General features: G+C 37.7%; 1 protein-coding gene across 3 annotated transcripts in view; it reads left to right on the top strand.

The window, feature by feature from the left end:
• PHIP (pleckstrin homology domain interacting protein) overlaps positions 1-20880 on the top strand; it is a 107382-nt gene that overhangs the window by 9379 nt on the left and 77123 nt on the right. For all 3 annotated transcript variants that reach the window (XM_063389508.1, XM_063389506.1, XM_063389507.1), the window contains 5 exons: positions 1535-1685; positions 1800-1898; positions 12345-12505; positions 17545-17766; positions 18315-18415. In XM_063389508.1, coding sequence (XP_063245578.1) covers positions 1535-1685; positions 1800-1898; positions 12345-12505; positions 17545-17766; positions 18315-18415 — 734 coding nt within the window. The remainder of the gene's footprint in view (positions 1-1534; positions 1686-1799; positions 1899-12344; positions 12506-17544; positions 17767-18314; positions 18416-20880) is intronic.

The raw sequence follows: 20880 nt of genomic DNA, 5'->3' as shown, positions 1-20880 counted from the left end.
AATGGGAAGTAGTAAATGAATTTTATGTTGCCTTGGTTGCTGTGCAGATTTTGCTTTACTTATTAAACTTTTTATCTCAACCCACAAAGTTTTTCTCTTTTACCCATCTGATTTTCTCCACCATTGCACTGCAGTGAGAATGAGCAAGTGGGTGCAGAAGGCTGAGCTGCTGGCCAGTGTTAGGCCAAGACAGGAGAGAGAAAACTTTCCCTCCTTCACTAGGAGCTGGTGGTGCTGGTGGGAATTACTAGTGTAAGCAAGGTTTTTCCAGAACCTGGGTTTCAGACATCAGCACTCTTTGTGTTAACAAACTACATGAAATGATTATGATGTGTCAGAAAGATAGGAGCACATTTGATGAAGAATGAGGTATATCCTGTTAATTAGGTGTGATACTGAAGCATTATTCTGCCTAAGTGTCAGTCAAGACCTCCTCTAGTTACAGAATAACAAAACATTACAAGCTTTTTCTTCAGTGTGTTGCTGGGTTTTTTCCTCTTCTGTGAAGTAAAACTGTGAAGATGTATTTCAGGCTGTGTGAAGGACAAAATGACTACATGCCAAATTCCCTGCAAGAATTGGAGAAAACTTAGTCTATTCTCCCTCTTATTATTTTGTTGGGGTTTTTTTTTTGTTATAGTCTGAGTTGACAGTAGCTTATGCATTTTAAAAATGCTGTTTCTTAACCAAAAGCCTTACGTTAGTAGGATTTTTACTGTTGTCACGTACATTTCAAAAGCTTTCCCCCCCCTTGTTCTTTAAGACGGTTTTCTGATCTAGGATTATAGTAGCTCAAAAGAGTAAACTGTTTTTATCTGGCACTCATTAAAGGTGGTTTATTATCAAGTGGTGAGAAAATATGTTGCTGATAATAGGAGCTTGTTTTGGTACTGTGTAATTATGACCTGTTACAAAAACTTGTCACATTTATAAATGCAATAGGGAAGACATATACCAATTTAAAAGTTGAATTACTTAAGCCAAGATTTTTGTTTAAAAGCTTTAGATGTAAAACAAATCAAGCCAGTTGTGAAGTTCCAAGGTGTTTTAACTTAGGTAAATTGAGGCAGAATGTTTTTGCATTTTCTTTTACAAAGCTATGTTATTTATTTGGTATTTGTAATTCTTGAACGAAGTAAATGTTACTGTCTTTACGATCTTTGTCTCATCTTTATCTTACAGCAGTTTAAATTGACCAGACCCCTACTTAAATATAATGTTAAATATGTACTTAACATTTTTTACTGTGATTATAAGGGAGCTTATTAGTGTATGACCAACTGTGCCTTGAAGTCAGAAAGTAGTAAATAGCAACAGTTCTCTGTACAAAGTGGCATGTGCTGAATAGAAGAATTAATTAGGACCAGCTGGAATGAATTATTGTACTTAAAGGTCATTATTTTTTTTATCCTTTAATATCCTATCATTTTCTTATGAATTTGTGTAACAATCTGGGGGGAAAAGATTAAACCAGCAATGCATCAAAAATAGTGTATTCTTTCTCAAATGTTTTGTTTGGTCTTTGATATAATAGGTGAAATACTACAGACACTTGGCACCTGATCACTTGCTTCAAATATGCCATCGACTTGGACCGCTTCTAGAGCAAGAAATTCCACAAAGTGTCCCTGGAGTGCAGACATTACTGGGGGCTGGCAGACAGTCTTTGCTTCGTACAAACAAAAGTATGAGAATTTATTGAGAATTTTGAGAGTTCTTGATATTTCATACCTTTGCTGTGATTTTGCATGAAAAAGCCCATTTGCCTTCATTTTTTTTGTGTGGTTTTTAACAAACAGGTTGCAAACATGTTGTATGGAAGGGATCTGCCCTTGCTGCACTACATTGTGGAAGGCCTCCAGAGTCCCCTGTAAATTATGGCAGTCCACCTAGTATAGGTAAGTCAACTGTATTCTGGCACTGCCGTTGTAGTACCTAACTCTTAGGTTGGTTGATTATTATAATGGTGAGAGATAAATAGTAGTTCTGTTTGTATTTATCCTTGTTAGTGTCACATACCTTACCTTTAGTGGTTTTATTAAGATGCCGTGTTTCTGTATTTATTGTAATATTTTCTCTGAAGCTAGCTTTGTCTTTGAAGTATAACATTGAACAAAATGTATTTAAACAATGAATACATACAAACAAAACTCTTTCTTAAAGATGTAATAAGACTGCCAGTAGATGATTATTATTATAGGGCAGCAAGGCCTACTAGACCATTGTTAGGAAGAGTAAGTCATGTAGACTAGTAATGGTTTCCTTGGAAAAATTTGAGTCTTGTAGAAGTTACTCTTTTTGCTCTCTGGTCCATTCACTAATTTTGTAGCTGTCCTTTAGTTTGCTCTGCTGTGCTGTATCATGAAGTATGCATGTGCTGTCTGTACTGTTGAAAAACTGAAAGCTGGAGGTCAGAGGTATTCCAGTCTTTATTTTTAAGTTCTCTCATGGTCACTGAAATGTTTGTTAGCTTTCATGTTTTAAGAACAAAGGTACACATTTGTTTAGTTGCTAGAAGGATCAAGATGTGATATTTTAGAAGATTCCTTAAGCAGCACTCTTTTTCTTTTTTTCATGTACAGAAAAATGAGCAGAATCACTGGCATCTTTTCATCTTTCTCTATTGATGTCCAGGGAAGGGGGAATGATTAAGACAAGATTGTCCATATGGATTACACCAGAAGAGGAGTGGGTTTTTTTACCAAAACAGTAGTTGCAGATAGATGTGCAATGTTGGATGAGAGGGGGCAGAGAATATCGTGTTGATTGGCTCTGGATCAGGTGCAGCTGCTGCTGCAGAGATAAAGGTTTCTGTCTTGGCAAAAAAAAAGAAAAGACTGCAGATATATTGGGAAACGAATACATAACGATGTATGTGAAAAATATATATCCATACACTATATACAGTATAAATATATAGGCAGCCACTATGAGGAACAGAGACTTTTTTAGTGTCGTAACTTGCCATGGCAATTCTTCAATCTCTAAACTCCTTTTGGAAGCTTTTGGTAGCCTCTAAGTTTTTAATGGATTTAAATAAATAGACATAACATGTAGAAAATATAAAATCAAGAGAGGTTAATTTGGGCAATTTATATTTTTTCTTAAGTTGAAGGAACAAAAAATCAAATCTCGAAATACACACCATTACACTTAATCCAGAGAATTATCGTTCTCTCCCAACAGCTGAGGCAGAACCAGGCTACAGCTAAACTCTCAGGTTCAGCACAGCTGATTTTGACTTGGTAGATGGCAGAGAATTTAGTGTCCTCGTAGCATTTCCATTTTAAAGCATGTTACATGTTCTCCATGATATTTCTATAGGTGCTTGAACTGTAGGATCGAGAGCATGGTTTTTCTTGCTGTTTAGAGCTGAACTTTAGGAACTCCTCTGCTGGTACGTGTATTGATCAGAAGTGGCTCACTTAAACCCTAAAGCAGCACCTGCACCATTCAGTGTGGTTTTGTTTAGAGCCACTAGTTTTGTGTTCACTTAGAGGACATTTTCTGTGTTGTGCTCTAGGTGTCTAGGAGAAAATGCTTGTTGCTGGTTAGAAAATTCCCTTGAGTGGTTGTGCAATGGCTTGATGGTGTAATCTTGGAAAATCTTGGGCTATTTTTGCAAGGTGACTGTAGGACTGAGCTTTTAAATAGCTAGGATTTCTTCAGTGGTTGTTTAGCTTTTCTTGTGAACAAATTTTAAAACATGTTGGAGGAATAAGAATGGTTGAGGACTGTTTTATGTTGTACTGTAGCTTACAGTGTATGGTAGCTGATGTATGCTTTTTAAAGGGAAAAAGATCAGTGTATGAGATCCATGGTAGCTGAAGTTCAAAGAAAGCTGTAGAGCTGCTGTGGTAGTGAAATGAAGTGTTAAGAAAAATAACTTTCAGACTCATTTTAGAGAAGAACAAGTCAGGCTTTCTAAATAAATGTTATTTTTATTGAACTTCTTGCAGAGCACTGAATGTTTGCAAAATTGCAGTTATTTCAAATACCACTTCTTTCATGACCAGTAATTTCCTTTTCCAAACATTCATATAAGTGCTGGTAACACAGTTTTCAACTGTGAACTGTATTTGGATTTTTGGGATATTTGGTTCAGAGCTGTACGCTAAAGCATTTACTTTTGATTTATCTTATTCTATCTACTCTGATCTCTCAATGAAATAAGGAACTTGAATAACACTTTTATAAATTGAATTAGAATTTTTTTTCTGTTTCCTTCAATAATTTCCAGTTTTCCCCTGGGAAGCAACTACATTTTATGTTGAAAAAAGAGAAAAGTTAGAACCTATTATTCTTCAAGCTGTATGTATTTCAGACAGATAACCTACTAATGTTCAAGGAACAGAAACAAGGACACTGAAATTCTTCTGTGTTATGCAGGAAAACTTAAATTACATTTCAGTGAATGTACAAAGTTGTTAATTTATTTCCTAGCCTGATGAATCAATGCAGCTATGATGCTGCTGGGGTATTATATAGAATTATTTTTGTGTATGTTGTGCCAACTGCCTTGTACGTTGCTGGTTTATACCAATTAAAATAGATCCATACAAAACATATTTCCCCACAAAACTACAAAGTATCTGAAGAATGTGATGAAGAGAAGTAAAACTTGAGTATGGAGTAGTCTTTGTCCAGTTGCTCTCACTTGTGCAATGTATCTTACAAAAAAGTTGAAGTGCTTAATTAAGAGCAAAAGCAGCTAGGTCATATGCTAATTTGTTTTGTTAAAGGTCTCATTTTTGTGGATACAGAAAAAGCTTTTTCCCAGTTAGTTTTGGGAACTGCTGAAAAAGGAACAAACCTAAGCATAAACCTTTGAGAGCTTTTAAATCAGAACTCTTTGGAAAGCTGACCACTTGGGTATGAGGACCTGAATGAGACTGGCTGTTTGCCCCATACAAAGAAGGTTTTTTTTCCTGACCAGCAAAAATATCTGCCTTTCAAAACCAGTATTTTGTGATTTTGCAGAGTAATCAACCTCAAGAAAAGTTCTGAGGCATTTTATACTTTTATCGGTATGTTTACTAAGTGATACTGGTGTTTTGGCTGTAAAGAGAATGCAGTGTAATTACACTGAAAGCAGTGTAAATGTCTATTTTTAGAAATACAGTAAATACTTTAGGCCTAAAAACTAGCTTACGAGTACTTTGTGCCAACTCTATTATTCTGTTGACTATAGGAAGAAAGTAAAGGAAAAGACTGCATTTATATGAAAAGATCTGTGTAAAAGTAACATCTTGTTATACATGTTTGGTCAAGTTTAGAGTGAATTATACTAAAGTAAATGACTTGTTAGTGTGCAAGAATAAATGAGCTGTAGAAGTCATGGAACTTTGAGTAAAATACCAATGGTACCATATAGTGAAAGCAAGTGGGGTGTTACTGACGTCAGGGAAGTTTGGAAATGGTTGAGATTGTGTAGCTTTCGTTTGTTTTTGCTTTCTGCCTCTTGAAATACCTCACAGGACTCTGAGTTAGGACGGGTTGGCAGTTGCTTTCATCAAGCAAATGAATATTGTGTGTGAAGTTTGAGATGTATGTAGAATTTTTGTGTTTTCAGAAATACTCCAGATAGGAGTTGATATTCTTTTACCTTCATGATATGACCAGAGACAAGTTCTGGCTTGATAACGTAGCAAGCTTAATCATTTTAGTTGGTTGACAGTCATCTCTAAGTCAAGAGGCTTTGAATGCTGTACAGAGTTCAGAAGCTGAACGGAGAAATTGTAGGAAGTTCAAGCTGGTGTGGTGTGTTTTGTTTTGTTTATTTGTTTGTTTTTTGGTCTTGGAATCTTTGAAGAAGGGGGAAAAAAAGCCCCAAACTGAATGTTTGATACGTTCAGTCTTACTAGCTTCGAGAGTGAAAGGAGGTGTCTAGCAGTCTCTGCTATTATTTTTAACAGCTCTGAATTCTGTGGTATTCATTAGAGGCCTGTCTAGCCTCTTAAGTTAATGAAACTTGATTCAATAAGGGTAAGAGTTGTAAGTGAATTATATCCTTTGGGTATCCTTCCAGGATTCTTCTGAATCTGGCTCTATTTCTGTGTAACTAGAAGGGGAATGAAGTGGGATTCTGGTGTTCAGAAGAGAACTTACATTAGTTAAATAGAACGCCAGAAAGGAAGAAAATGAAAGACTGTGTTTGCATTTTAAAAATGTAACTTATACATGATAAAAAATTAAATTTGATTTATCACTGGCTAGTGGATAAGGCAGATTATTGTCCCCCATCTTCAAGGCATATTCCATATTCAAGGATAAGACCATGTAAATAAGGAGATAAAATTGATTGCTTTGGTAAAGTTAAAAAGTAGAAAGAAAGCCAAGTGAAAAAAGAGGGCTAATACTGCCATATCTCTCAGACCCCCAAATTTGTCTTCCTCTTAACAGATTTCTGTTTTTCTTTGAGCTATTTATTCTATTTTGGGGGGGAATGAGTTAAAGAAGTTTTGAAACTTTAAAGGCATTCATTTGGTGCCTGTTGCATGTCTTTTGAGTGGGAGAAAATCTTTACTCTTTTGTAAGTTCCACTAAAAACTCCCACCACTTCCATTGGCTTTGTTTGATTTTTACAATATTCCACAGGAAACCAAACAAATAAGGTGTTTTTGACTCTTTGAGATGTGTGGTTTTGAGATTAAGGTTGTTGGCAGCAGTGAATTATGACAGCAGAAGCAATATTTTAAAGAACAAAGTTGCATTTTAGGTTCCTGAGTGGCCCTTATGAAAAAAAAAGGAATCCAAACTGTTAGATTTAGAGCCTTTAGGTCAAGAATGACATGTTTTTTCTCTACCCCACTTGCTTTTTTAAACTCTAGAGATTAGAATGAAAGATCCTGAACAATATTTTGCCCTTCTTTTAAAGGAGGGTTAGACTAGATGATTTTTAGAGGTGCTTTCCAATTTCAACCAATCTGTGATTCTGCAGCAATGGAGGTTGGAGTTCTGGCAATAAATCTCTGGTGAGGGATGTGAAGCAGTTTACAGGTCTATCAGCAGTAGGAGGAACAGTAGTCCTGCTGAATGGGGCAGGGGACCTGAAGTAGGATGAGAAGGAGACTTTCTACAACTGAAGGTGAGTCCTCCTCATCTCAGTCCCTGGGCAAGTGATAAAGCAAATATTGCTGGACGTCCATGTAGGAAAAGATGAGTACATGGTTAAGAGTTGTTGGTATTGATCTGTGAAGGGGAATCATGCCTGACTAGCCCAATATCCTTTTAAAGGAGATGAGGGGCTTGGAGATCAGGAGACAATAGTGAGTGTTATTTACCCTGAGTTCAGCAAGGCCTTCTGAACAGACTCCTATAACATTCTCAATGATAAACTGAAAAGATATGACAACTGCTGGGCTCAGAGGACTGTGATCAGCAGAGCGAATTCCAGTGACTGGCCTAAGAGCCAGTCACTAACAGTGTACTCCAGAGGCTGATGCAAGAGCCAGTATAGTTCAACATCGTAATTAATAACTTGGATGATGAAACAAATAGTTTGGCAAACAACTGAAATCCAGGAGTAGTGAATGACTGAGGAGGATCTTGACAGTGTCGAGAAATGGGTCAACAGGAATCTAATGAGGTTTCACAAAGAGAAGAGCAAAGGTCCTGCCCCTGGGGAGGAGTAACCTCATGTACCAGTGGATACTGGGGGTTGACCTGCTGGAATGCAGCTTTGGAGAAAACTGCCTGGCTGTCCTGGTGCTGAATGTGTCAGACACAATGTGCCCTTGCACACAAAACACAAGCAGCATCCTGGGCTGCTGGAGGCAGTGCATTGCCATTAGGTTGAGGGTGTTCTTTCCCCTCTACTCAGTGTAAATAAGAGCACACCTGGAGTGCTGGATCCAGCTCCTCAGGAAAAGACGTACATGGACATCTATAGCTGTCAAGTGGTCTCTCAAAGGGACAGAAAGGTGATGATGAAATTAAAGTATCTGTTACACAAGAAGGAGCCAAGAGGCTTGGGCTTGTTAAGCCTTGAGAAAAGAAAACATGGCATGGGCAGGATGCTGGTGGTAGTATCAAGGTTATAAATACTTGAATTGGAACATGTGATGGAGATGGAGCCAGATTCTTCTCATTGGTGCATCCTGACATGACAGAGGTAATGAACCACAATTTAAATTGAGGAACTTCAATTTAAACATAAAAAAACAGCTTTGGTGGCTGATAAGAGCTCTGTCACAGGTTGCTCAGAGAGATTTTGAAATCTCCATCCTTGGAGACACTCAAAACTAGACTGGACGAAGCACTGAGAAACCTGCTCTAGCTGACTCTGCTCAAGCAGGGGCTTGGAATAGATGACCTCTGTATAGATTCCTTCCCACCTCAGCATTCAATGCTTGTGTGGTAGTAGACTGTTTCAGTCTTGGAGGCTGGTCATATTATAGAGACATGAACCCAGATACTACAAACTGGAAGCCACTTGATTTTGCTTGGAACTAGCTAGTAAACAATTGTTAGCAACTGAAAATGATATAATTTGTGAAAAAGTTTCAAAATGTCAGCAAAGTCACTGCTTTCTCAGACAGTGGCTTTTACTGATTATTAAATATGAAGAATTCTGATTTTGAAACCAGAGTATCATTTGGGTGTGAGTGGTGGTTTATGGTACTGTGTTTTATGACAACCACTTAGTAACATCTGGGTTTTTAAATCTGTTTTCAATTTTATTTATTTATTTTGAAAACAGGACCTTTTGTGTAAGTAGAAGATGGGAATGTAAAACTAAGGTAGTATTAATTTCTTTGGTCAGCCAGCATTGGGTAGTTTTTTCAATGCATTGTCCATTTCACAGTGCCCTTCCAGCAAGGAGTGTGCAATCTCTATTCTGTCCTTTTCTTCTTTACAACCTTCCGTTTATGTTGGTTGACTCACTGTAAGGCCCAACCAACATTCTCTAATGCATCCTCGGAGAAAGTATCACTTTCCTTCGCTCCCTTACTTATACCTTGTCTTTCTTCCTGTGATTAGCAGCTTTGTTCGTGCTCACTCACTTGTGTGAGGCCAAGCAAAGACAGAAAAGTGCTAATACAGCTAAAACAAGAGAGATTAGATTAGACTTGCTGTCATAGAGAGTTGTAAATTCATTTTTTTCCAAATGCAGTTAAAATCAAGCTAAAAAGATTAGAGACTTGACAAGCTTTGATGTAACAATTGTTACAAAACCAAGGGCCTATAATTTGTACAAAGGCATTATTATGAACAGTGGGTAACCTTTCTCATCTTGGCTTGGACAAGAAAAATCAATTTTATTGCTTGAATGCAGGAATTTTTGACACAGGTATTTTCGATTTTTGCCTGTACTCTGGAGAGAAAAAAAAAGCTAATGTGCTAGCTAAGTTTGCAGATGTTTGGAATAAATAGTGGGAATTGGTCAGAGCAATTTGGATATATTCTTGGCACTTGTCAAAGTTGATAAGAGTAAATAGAAAGGTAGTTAAATGAAAGGAATATTGAAGAACAATGGTGGATGTGAGAATTCCATTTTAAATAACCAAAAGATACTCCTCAGCTTGGGAAGTCTTGAAAGTTATGTGCTTATGGATAGTGTTCAAACCTATGGGAGTTTGATTCTTCCCCTCCCCTCTGCTAATTGCATGAACTTGGTAAAAAAAGTCTTCCTAGAGAATGTAAGTTCATAATACTGAGGAGAGGATTTTTTATATCAAATTGCTTTTTAATTCACTTAGTTTTATTTTTAACCAGTTTTGGTATTTTGCACATTTTAAGTTTTGATCAAGGATGAAGAGTAAGATGGATTCCAGTGTTCTTGTTTCTAATGTCACAGTATTACCTTTTTTTTTCCTCTGGTAGGTTGATTGTTACTGAACAAGGTATGTTTCACCTTTTGAGTTTCCCAGGGATTTGTACATTAGTAGCAGGTTGCCCATTGTTGATTGCCATCAGCGAGACCATTTTTAGAAATACTGGCTTGTGTTCTGCTAAACTTAGCTTCTCCAGTGCCCCCAAAATCAAACAATCCACTCCCATAAACCCCCTCAAACTTGAAGTTGATCTCAAGTACTTCAGAAGTTTTTTATAAATTCAGGTGTATATTAAAAATTACATGCTTATGTAAAGTCATTTGTTCTTTTATCCTAAAGAGTCTCCTTGCAGTTCTGTTTCATTGACACATCTCTACAAATTATACTTTTTTTCACTTTTTGTGAGCTATTGTTTCATTTGAAGGCATTGAGATATCCATGAACCATATCCATCTTACATTAAAAGCAGACAAAAGGTAATTTCTGTGTAGGTTGAGATTATTGTGTAAACTCACTTTATTGCGACAAAGACCTTTGGTGCATACTTGTTTGGTTTCTTTGTTTGTGTGTGTGCTTTTTCATTGAGGTTTTATTTTTAAACGTAGGATGATTTGTCAGATACCAAAACTAGATTTATCTTGTGCTTGAAGTAATTTTGGTTTCCTGCTATTCTGCAGTAGACTGCTGGCAAGGGAAAACTTTGTCATAAACAAATGCAACCACATCTTTTTCTGGTGTGAGGGAAGGATGAAGATACAGTAGAGCTTAAGACAACAATTGCTCCTTGACTAGAAGTGCTTTGCTCTACAGCTAATCATTCCACTTTTTCACAGACCTTCTCAAACTAGGAAAAATTCCTTGAATTAGGACCTGAGGCTAATGGACTTGGCTATAACACAAGAAGCTTGTGGTTCTTTGGAGCTGCTACAGTCCCACTATAAAAATTGGCATATCTGATGGAGTTTGACCTGTGCTAGCTTATGAACCACTTTTATTATGCTGGTCTGGGCCAAACCCAAGTGGTGCGAGGGGTTTGCAGCTCTTTTGCTGTTGATACTAGAGAGCAAGTTGTACATGAGTCAGCAGTGCCCTTGTGGCCAAGAAGGCCAGTAGTATCCAGGGTTGCCTTAGGAAAACCATTTCCAGCAGGTCAAGGGAAGTGACCTACTCAGCCCTGATGAGGTCAGTCTGGAGTGCTGTGTCCAGTTCTGGGCTCCTCAGCACAAGAGACACATGGAGGTCTTGGAGTGGATCCAGTGGAGGACTGTGAGGATGATTAAGGGACTGGAGTGTCTCTCTCTGAGATAAATAGGACAGGCTGAGAGAGCTGGGCCTGCTCATCCTTGAGAAGCAATAACTGAGAGGTGGCCATATCAGTGTCTGTTGGTATCAGAAGGGAGAGTGCCAAGAGAAAGAAGCCACTACTTTTCTCAGTAGTGCCGAGCAATAGGGCAAGAGGGAATGGGCAGAAACTGATATACAGAAAGTTTCACCTGAATATGAGGAAGAACTTCTTCCCTGTATGGGTGACTATGCACTCAAGCAGATTGCCCAGAGAGGTTGTGGAGTCTCCCTCACTGGAGACATTCAAGAACTGTCTAGATGCAGTCCTGGATCATGTGCTCTAGGATGATTTGCTTTGGCAGGGAGGTTAGATTGGATGACTGACTGTGGTCCCTTCCAAATTTGCTTTAAATCTTCCAACACCATTCTGTGTGTGAATGTTACATCGCCTGCCTTGTCACAGTTCTGTAGATTATAAAATGTATCACCATTGCCATTCTTTGGTGCGATGAGGCTATGGAGCGTGACTAACGTTTATGTATCCATGCAGAGAAGCATTATACTTTGTTGCTTTATTATTGCATGAATAGCAGTTTAAAATTAATTACAGTGAGCTTTATTTTCTTCACTGACATTCTTGATAGAAGATTTCCATTTTGTTGAAGTGAATTCTTGCTCCTGGAAGTTGTTAGCTTTTAAACTTGAAAAATATCACTAAGTTCTTTGAAACAACATTTTGCTAGTCAAAATCAGAAATTTCTGTAAGTTTTGGTAAATTCATTTGTAAATTTTTGTTTGGTGTTTTCTGTGTGTGTATTTGTTTGCTGTAGTGCCTAGCAGGATTCTTAAAAAGTGAATGGTCCTAAAAATGATGGATAAATGTTTGAGCAGACCTCAAGAAGCAGGTTGCCTTGGAGAAGATTTGAATGTGTGCTGACCTTCAGTTAACAGCTATATGGAAGCTTTTACACTCTTTATATTTGAGTTAGGTTACTCCTTCATGAAAGATGCCTCAGTACTCCTGAATTTGGGCACTTAAATTTGGAAGTTGTACTGCAGCTTTGTACTATGCCTTGCAGTTCAATACTTTTTCCATGTCTGTATCATAGGCTACTTTTGTATGTATTTTTTTCTAACAAGAGCAAAATGAGATAATTACTATAGTAAGCTGTTCATGTGCAGAATTGATCCAGTGTTAAGATAAATTTTCTATCCTTGTCAAGTATTTTAGTTCCTGAACGCAATATAAATCTGTCTCTTCTTTTTTCTTTACCCATTTGGTAGTGGATACCCTGTTTTCAAGAAAACTAAATGGAAAATACAGACTTGAACGCCTTGTTCCAACTGCAGTCTATCAACATATGAAGATGCACAAACGAATTTTAGGACACTTATCTTCTGTATACTGTGTAACTTTTGATCGGACTGGCAGGCGAATATTTACTGTGAGTATAAAATCTTTATTTTTGCAAAATTTTTCTCATTTTTAAGTACACATAGAATATCACCTAATTGTTTAGAAAACCTGAGTATAGGATAGATATATTGATTATGAATGAAAAGCAGAATAAGCCCTTTACTACTGTTCTTCTCATATTTGCTTTTTAATAGCCATGCTGGTTTACACACTAAAATAGTTTTGGCATATGTTTCTGAACACCAGATGTGATGGTGGTTGCTGATCTGTGTAGTTCATTGAGAAAACTGTTCATTTTCCGTGGAAAGGATTTACCCTGTGTAGGTTCTTTCTTCTGGCTTTGTTTTCTCTAGCAAAAACATAAGCAAAACAAGGAACTGCCACGACAGAATTTGATTAGGAACTCACAGAGAGAACAATCAAATGGTGTATTGTAACAAATGTTACAATAACAATGTTACAATGTAAGAAATTGTCTTTGAGATCCTACCAACTTTTTTAAAATACTGATATTTTTAGTATTTTTAACTGCTTTTTTTTTGTACTAGACAGATGTCTGAAATCAGTACTGAAATTGCAGGTTTCCCAAGGGATGGGATTTATAAAACCACATAGATATCAGAGTAATATTTAGATTTCTTGGTAAGTAGTCAGTTTCAGTAGAGACAAAGATTTCATAAACACAATTCATGCCAGTCCTAGATGCTTTGGCTTAATTTATTGCCTTCCTACAAACACTGGATGTAATTGATACTGTGGATTCAGGAACTTGATTGTGTCCTTTTAACCTCATGTCAGATAGCTTGAACAATACTGATAGAAGTACAGTTCAGGTTTCGTATTTTGCCTTGCAGTCCTGACTTCTAAAATTCTTTCAAGGCAGTTGTAACTATAATTTGCCCTTTTGCCCACATGCTTTGTTGCATGGGGAGATGTGTGGTTGAAGGAGTGGGACACCTTGCAGTGTTTTGAACAGGCCTGTTTATTTGTTCACTTGTTACTTCAGGCATAGAGGAGACTAATTTTCATATTTATTTTGTTTTCATCAGCAAGCTAAATCACAGGCATTAAAATCATATGTCCTGTGGTTTATACGTGATTTACTTATCAGGAAACGGGCTCTGTGATGTGCGATTATTTTGTATGTGACATGGTAGAATGCATTAAAGATTTTATGAGAGAATTCTCTTGACTGTAATAGCAGTTTTTTTCAAAGAGGGAAATAGAACAACCTGAAATAAAATGGGTAGTGAAGAGGGGCAATATGTCTCTGCAACCCCAGAGTTTTGCTATCATGCCATTGCTGACTGGTGTCCTGCTTTAACTGTTTGAAATAAAGTTCCCAGTTTAGGTCATGATTACTTTAGGTGTTAAATAAAGTGGTCATAGATATTAACTGCAGTTGCTGAATTTTTATTTTGGAGGGCCTGGGACTGAACTTCTTATCTTTACACTTTTAGGTAAATCCTAATGTTCTTCATGTAGATGTTGAAGTGGTTGTATTCCACATTTCAGTAAAATCCAAGTTGCTGTAGCTGGCCTTGTATAGTCAGTGGATAAACAGTCATGAACTGTTGTGTTGTAATTGCATCTGTATAATGAAATGGTGCCAGTTCTTTTCAATCTAGATCACTACAACTCCCAAAGTCTCTAGTGTGGTATGTAAATTTGCATGCATCTGTAAGGAATTGTTTGTGCCTTATATTTTTACTCCATAATCTTCAGTGTGATGTTAGTTAGATAAGTTGTTTTATAAATTTATAATTGGTTGTAAAAGCTCCATCATAATTATTTTGTTCTACCTGACATCTGAGGGGTTGAAAGCCTCTAAATTCAAGCTTTGTTCATGTTCTGTTTCCAATTAAAAGGAAAAGGTGTTCTTAGCACATTTTTGAGTCATACTTGTCTGGGAGATGTTGTCCTTGCTACAAAGACATCACTTCTGTTTTGCCTAAAGAAAATGGAAATAGGATAGTTACATTTTTCCTACTTGCTTAGCTGGTCTTTGTGTTCATGTAGCAAGGTTGTGGTACTGGAGGGGCTTCTGTGAGAAGTTGCCAGAAGCTTCCTCCGTGTCCAACAGAGCCAGTGCCAGCCAGCCCCAAGACAGAGCCACTGCTGGCCAAGGCTCAGCACATCAGAGATGGTGGTAGTGCCACTGTTATAATGTGTTTAAGGAGGAAGAGAAAAATTCCAGGGTATCTGCAGTTGGGAGAGACGAGTGAAAATCTGTGAGAGAAACAGCCCTGCAGACCCTATCATGAGTGAAGAAGGAAGAGGAGGAGGTGTTTCAGGTGCTGGAAGAGAGATTCCCCTACAACCCGTGGGGAAGACTGTGGTGAGGCAGCTGCCCCCCTGCATCCTGTAGAGACTGTATTCTACTGGTTCTACTGAAAAGTGTGACTTGCAGAACCCATGCAGGGTAATAGAAACAAATACTGTCTTCTCTAGTTCCTGCAGGACTTAAATGTCTGGCTGCAAAAACCTCCTTTTCTCCCCACCTTTATTTTCCTGTCTCTGAGGTTATTCTTTCTAGGGAATAATAAATAGCATTGTGTCTGTGTAAGATTTCCAACCCAAGATTAATTTGTGTGTTGCTTGACAGTTTCACTTCATCCCAAAAGTGTGTCTAATGGTAGGAAAATGAACCAATTTTACTCCATACCTTGGTAGTGCAGTCATCAATTCTCTCTTGATGCTGAAGTTGTTTTAGGGTTCACTTTTGACAGACGCATTTTAATAGGTGCATAATTTGTGGCAGTTGTGGATATAACCTTGGAAACATGAGCTGTGGTGTAAGCCAAATGCCCTTGCTAGTAGAATTGCAACACTATTTTAAGCGGTGTAGATTGTCCCATTCAGATCAGATAGAAACACATGAATTTATTTGAACTCTAACATTAATGTCTTGCCAAGGTGCTACAGAATTTACAATCTTACCTTAGTTTTTTTCTCTTTTGTTTTCCTTCCTTCCCCCCCGCCCCCTGCCCCCATTTTCATTGTTGAGATTTGGGTGACAGTATTTTTCTCTGCAGTGGAAATGTACAACCTGCGCCTCTATAGTGACACTATAACCAACTGGCAGGGAGCATGCCCATTTTATGCTGACCTTGTTTCCTTGCTTTACTCTTACTAAAAAGACCTGTGGGGACCCTCCAGGTGGTATTAGGTGGCACAACTTTTTTTTTTTTTTTTTTTTCATTGCTGACCATTTTACATCCTTGTCTATGACTGATTTCTACCTTCTTAGTGTGTGGTAGTTTTGGGTCTGCCATTCCCTCCTCCTACTTTCAGGTCTCTCTTTAGCAGTGGACTCTTATTTGCAGTTTTACACACCAGCAAGCAGACAACCCTTCTGTCTCAGCTTCTTGGGTTTTTGATGGTGACTGCATTTTGAGAAGAATATACAAGCTTCTTCACACTCTAGAGTCTCCTATCATGATAACACAACTACATGAGCAGATACTACCTGTCAGATAATTATAGGATCCTTACTGACAAACTGATGATGTACGGGTTAGATGTGTGGACTGTAAGACTGTCAGTTGAGGGCATTTTCAGGTTTGAAGGGTTGTGATTAGCAGCACAAGGTCCAGCTGGAGGCCAGTCACTAGAGATGTACCACAGGGTTTGAGACTGAGGCTGGTACTCTCTCATGCTTCATTTAAAGACCTGGGTGATGGAACAAGAGGGTGCCTTCAGTAGATGCCCAGATGATAACAAAACCTGAATGGTGGATACAGGATCATGTTCTAGCTGACTCTGCCTGAGCTGGGAGTTTGGACTAGACCAAAGTATCTTCTCACCTCAACAATTCTGTGATTCTGTCCTCGGCTCATTGCTGTAACTCGGACTCTGGTTGTGTTCCCTGGTCTGGCACTGTGGCAGTCTAGTACTTAGATGAGGCAAATGTGTTCCACAGAATCTCAGCATGGAAGTTTTATGCATAGGTAGAAATGGTATAGGCTGTATCATTGCTCTTCTCACCCAAGAGGCAAAAAATATAATTATGACTAAGCTTCTGTAACGATTTCCTTTGCCTAGGAGATATGGTGCTATTTTATAAAAGATAGATGATAGTATTACCTTGCCTTCTGCTGTCTTTAAGGTGTAAATGCTAGGTTACAGAGACCGATGTGCAGAGGCACTGTAAGCAGATGGGATAGGAAAAAAAAAGGTGAAATTTTATAGGGGTGGTGTCACATTGTAACTTGCAGCACCTGTGTCCAGTAGCAGATCAATGCTTTGGATGTTAAAACCCAGCTTTGTATTGCTTCTGAACCTAAGTAATTGAATTAAATGTTTACAGTGAACCTTGTCTGTCAGTGTGTGTGCAGTGTTCAAATGTCATGGTATTGAGCCATGATGGGGTCCAGATGCTCAGACTTTCAGGAAGGCACAGAAATGCATTAGAAAATAAAAGAATGAGTTATGAATTTTTTGTTAGGGCTGGGATTTTTTTGTATATGGGCAAGTAGCTGTTAGAATTGTATAGGAAGACCAGCAAAACTTGAGTTAAGTATTAATATGTAGATGAAACCTCTTGAGTTTTTGGAGAAAGAATGCTCAATTTGGTGTTTGTTAATGTGAATATTTAAGCAAGTTTGTAGTAGTTTGATTTAATAAAGGAATAGCTGCTCATACATGCTCTTTACCTAACTTGTTGTGGTAAGTATGATGATGATGAAACTAGCAAGATAAGGAACATATGTGGGTATAAATGACAGACTGTACCAATTTATAATTCACTTTCACATTCAATGTAAATCTTTATTTTAATGTATTGCAACAGCTTCTTCAGTTTGTGCTGGATTTTTGGGAAAAGTATCTTACTGAATCATAAACCAACTTGCTGGAGGATATGTGATCTGTATTGTAAATGCATCATAATTTGTATATACTGTTGAGAATCAGTATAAACTTGTGTTTTGAATGCAGTGTGGAAAACTGTTAAAAGCACGGGTGAGAGTATCTGCATGTCAGTAGTTCTGTTTTTCATTTCACTTGCTAACTCTAGCATCAAAACAGCCAATGGCATGGTTGAAATTATTTCTACCTTACTTCTAGGGATCAGATGATTGCCTTGTAAAAATCTGGGCAACTGATGATGGAAGGCTGTTGGCTACCCTGAGAGGGCATGCAGCTGAAATATCTGATATGGCAGTAAACTATGAAAACACCATGATAGCTGCTGGAAGCTGTGATAAAATGATCCGAGTTTGGTGCCTTCGAACTTGTGCACCCTTAGCAGTCCTGCAGGGCCACAGTGCATCTATAACGTCATTGCAGGTAGGTTTTTGCTTTGCAAAAATGAGTCATGAGAATGTTCAGTGGAATAAAAGTGCATGCCTGGCAACTAAGCTTGAAGTGAGAAGGACTTTTCGTGGTATGCATTGTGAAAAAACACATTGTCAAAATGCCTGACCTTTGAACAATCCCAGACATATTCCTTGTTCAAAAAAATTGCAGGTGGGCAGACCTGTTTTGAAGCATCATTCCTTTGCAGGTTGTGATTCTGAGCACAGGTGCATTGAGTAAAAACTGCAGATCTGGGAGTACTTTGGTTTGTTTTTGTTTAGAGTTACAGGCTATTGTGCAACTTGGGTGCTGGGGAGGGAGGAAGAACCTGGAGTGCTTTGGCAAGTAATCCAGAAGGGTTGTTCTGGAGGGAGTGACAGAGCAGCGATTTATTTTGGTGTTCATTCCAATCTGTTTCCCTTAAGTATGGTTTGATACTTGTTTTTTTTTCTTTTGGTGGGATGATTTGTGGAACTTCTTAGCATATCTGGAGCAGATTAACAGGAGAACTTTTCTGTTTTTCTTCCCCCTTTTCCCAGTTCTCTCCACTATGCAGTGGCTCAAAGAGATACTTATCTTCAACCGGGGCAGATGGAACTATATGCTTTTGGCTGTGGGATGCTGGCACCCTTAAAATAAAGTTAGTTGCCATTTTATTTATTGCTACTTCTGTTTATGTAATTAAGAATGATGTACAAATATGGAGAAAAATTGGACTAAACCAAGCTTGTCATTATTTCAGTATGTGATTGTTGGGTATGATCTATTTCTGATGTAGCTATAGCTTGCTTATCTCTTAAAAACCAAGTTGATAATTTTATGGAGTGATAATGTATATATGTTAATTTAGAAAATGAGGCTACTGTTGAGGGTTTTTGTTAAATATAATGTCAAAGTTGGCACTTCATCTGATGTCATCTCAATTTCAAATTAAATGAAAATTATGTTGATAAAATTGTTGCAATTTAGATTTTAAAACCCACTTTTGAAGGAGCTAGTAATGTCCTAGTATAAATCAGGACAGAATATTCATGATGTTTGTTCTTTCCTTACCTATATTGCCTTTTCATAGTTGCTCTTGGCTGTAACGTGGTGGAAGGCAGAATTCTTGGACAGCCATGTATTGATGGCTGAAGTTGTGCCTGGAGTTTCTGCCTTCAAAGATACCAAAAGTGTTTCATATACAGTTTTTAGAAATCAACTTGCTCAGCAGCTTTCAAATGCTCTTTGCTCTTTATTTTCCTTTATCACTAAAACCTGTAGTTTAAAATTGGAAATGGTTGTTTCAGTAATCATTAGTGATTTAGCTTTGATGGGATGTGTCCTTATGGAGATGTGCTCCTCACAGGTAAGTTCAATTTCCTTGTAGTTTTGGTAATTCCTGCTAAAACATTTTTCTTCCAGTGTGCTGAGGTCATGCAGAGGTTGCAGGCATGCTTGCATAGATACTTTTCTAGTTGTTTGGGCCTTAACTATTTTGTTCTCTGGATGTTTTGTCTCTCTTTTGGTACTGTAAATGAAGGTGTGTTTCAGGTTGTTACTCCTCTGCTGCCTAGTGCATGCTGTAGTCAAATTAGGACTCCTTTTTATTGAGGATAGGAGGAGGTGGCTTACATGCTTATTTTTATGGGAAGGAAAGGAGTTGTCACCACATTATTTTTCTTAAGCCTTCCTAAGTCTGAGCTCTTGTTGAAAATGAAATCTGATTGGTAAACTTTTTGAGTTTTTTTCTTTTATCTTCCTCTTTTCTTTCTTTTTTTCCCAAGTAAAGTTTTAGTCTATGGAATTGATTTTTGAAACTAATTCTGTCATTAGAAAATAGTGAATCCTTTAGAATTAGGTAGGTTATAATATATAAGTTGGGAGATGAATGTGTAGAAATGATGAAAGTTTGACAGAATCATGGAGTTGGATGGGATTTGTCTTGAGATAAAACTTTTGGAGAAAATTGGTGCTGGTTACGGTAGCGGATTCTCAACTAGTTCCTTTCCATGGTGATATATAATTGTAGAATAAAAATTTTTAGTGAGATGTGCTCAACAAATATTAAAAGAAGATATTTGTGGAATGCTTCCACGTTGAAGCAATTTCATGAGATGTGATTCAACAGGGTCATAGAGAAAACAGCTCAATTCAGCTGTCTTGTGCAGCACAGCAAGGAGGTGGTTTGGTAATGTAAGTCATGCCAGTGACTCGTGTCGCTTAACAACAGAGTGCAGATTAAATTTTGAGACTGGAATTTTTCTGCTGCTCTTACCTTCTGTTTTGGAAATACTTTTTATGTTGGGTTGGAGAAGAGAGAGGAAACCATTAAGTTGTATTTTTTCAGTCTGGAAAAAAATAAATACATGTAAGATGAGTCATGTACAGTCCTGAGTGTGTTGAGGACAGAATATAATGAGGAATTTCTTGTTGGCCCTTATGGTTCTAGAAGGAATCAAATGAAAATATCAATTTTCAAAGTGGAAGAAGATGGTTCTTTACAAAACATGCCACAAAACTCTTTGTCACAAGGTTATGCATTATATGAAGATATTAAAAGGCATGACTGTGTGCTTTTTCTTCTTTTAGGTCTTGGTTTAAGCTTAGTAGATCTGTAATGTATTTGAAGTAATTGATGCTTTTTAATCCAAACTAAAACTTGATAAAAATGTCTAAATAAGATCAGGTATGTCTTTTGGGACTGGAATATAACTGTATGGCACTTGTGATATCAAAACAGTTGGACACACAGACAAGTCTTAATTTCCTGAATTGAACACTGTACTAATTCAGGGAACTTGTTAGTTAGGGAAAGTTTTACTCCATGTGCTAAGTTGTAAACTTTTCTAACTGTACTTAGCATGATTATTCTGGTAAACCAAAATAAATTCTACTGGGAAACTTGCAGTCAGTGTAATTTTCCACAAGAAGGCTGCATTGCATGGCCAGTGCCTCTCAGCAATGGGTATATATTGTTGTAACAGTTTTCAACGAGGTGATTGCACTTCCTTACACGCTTGCACGTGGTTTTTTCTGCAGAGCTGCAGAAGCATGGCAGGTTTCTTCTACATCCATTCTGTTATGTGCTGGGGGAAAACAAGTACTAGCAATATAAGAGCATCA

This window comes from Prinia subflava, chromosome 2 (genome assembly GCF_021018805.1).
Source record: "Prinia subflava isolate CZ2003 ecotype Zambia chromosome 2, Cam_Psub_1.2, whole genome shotgun sequence".
Lineage (NCBI taxonomy): Eukaryota > Metazoa > Chordata > Aves > Passeriformes > Cisticolidae > Prinia > Prinia subflava.
This window is presented reverse-complemented; position numbering and strand designations above follow the sequence as displayed.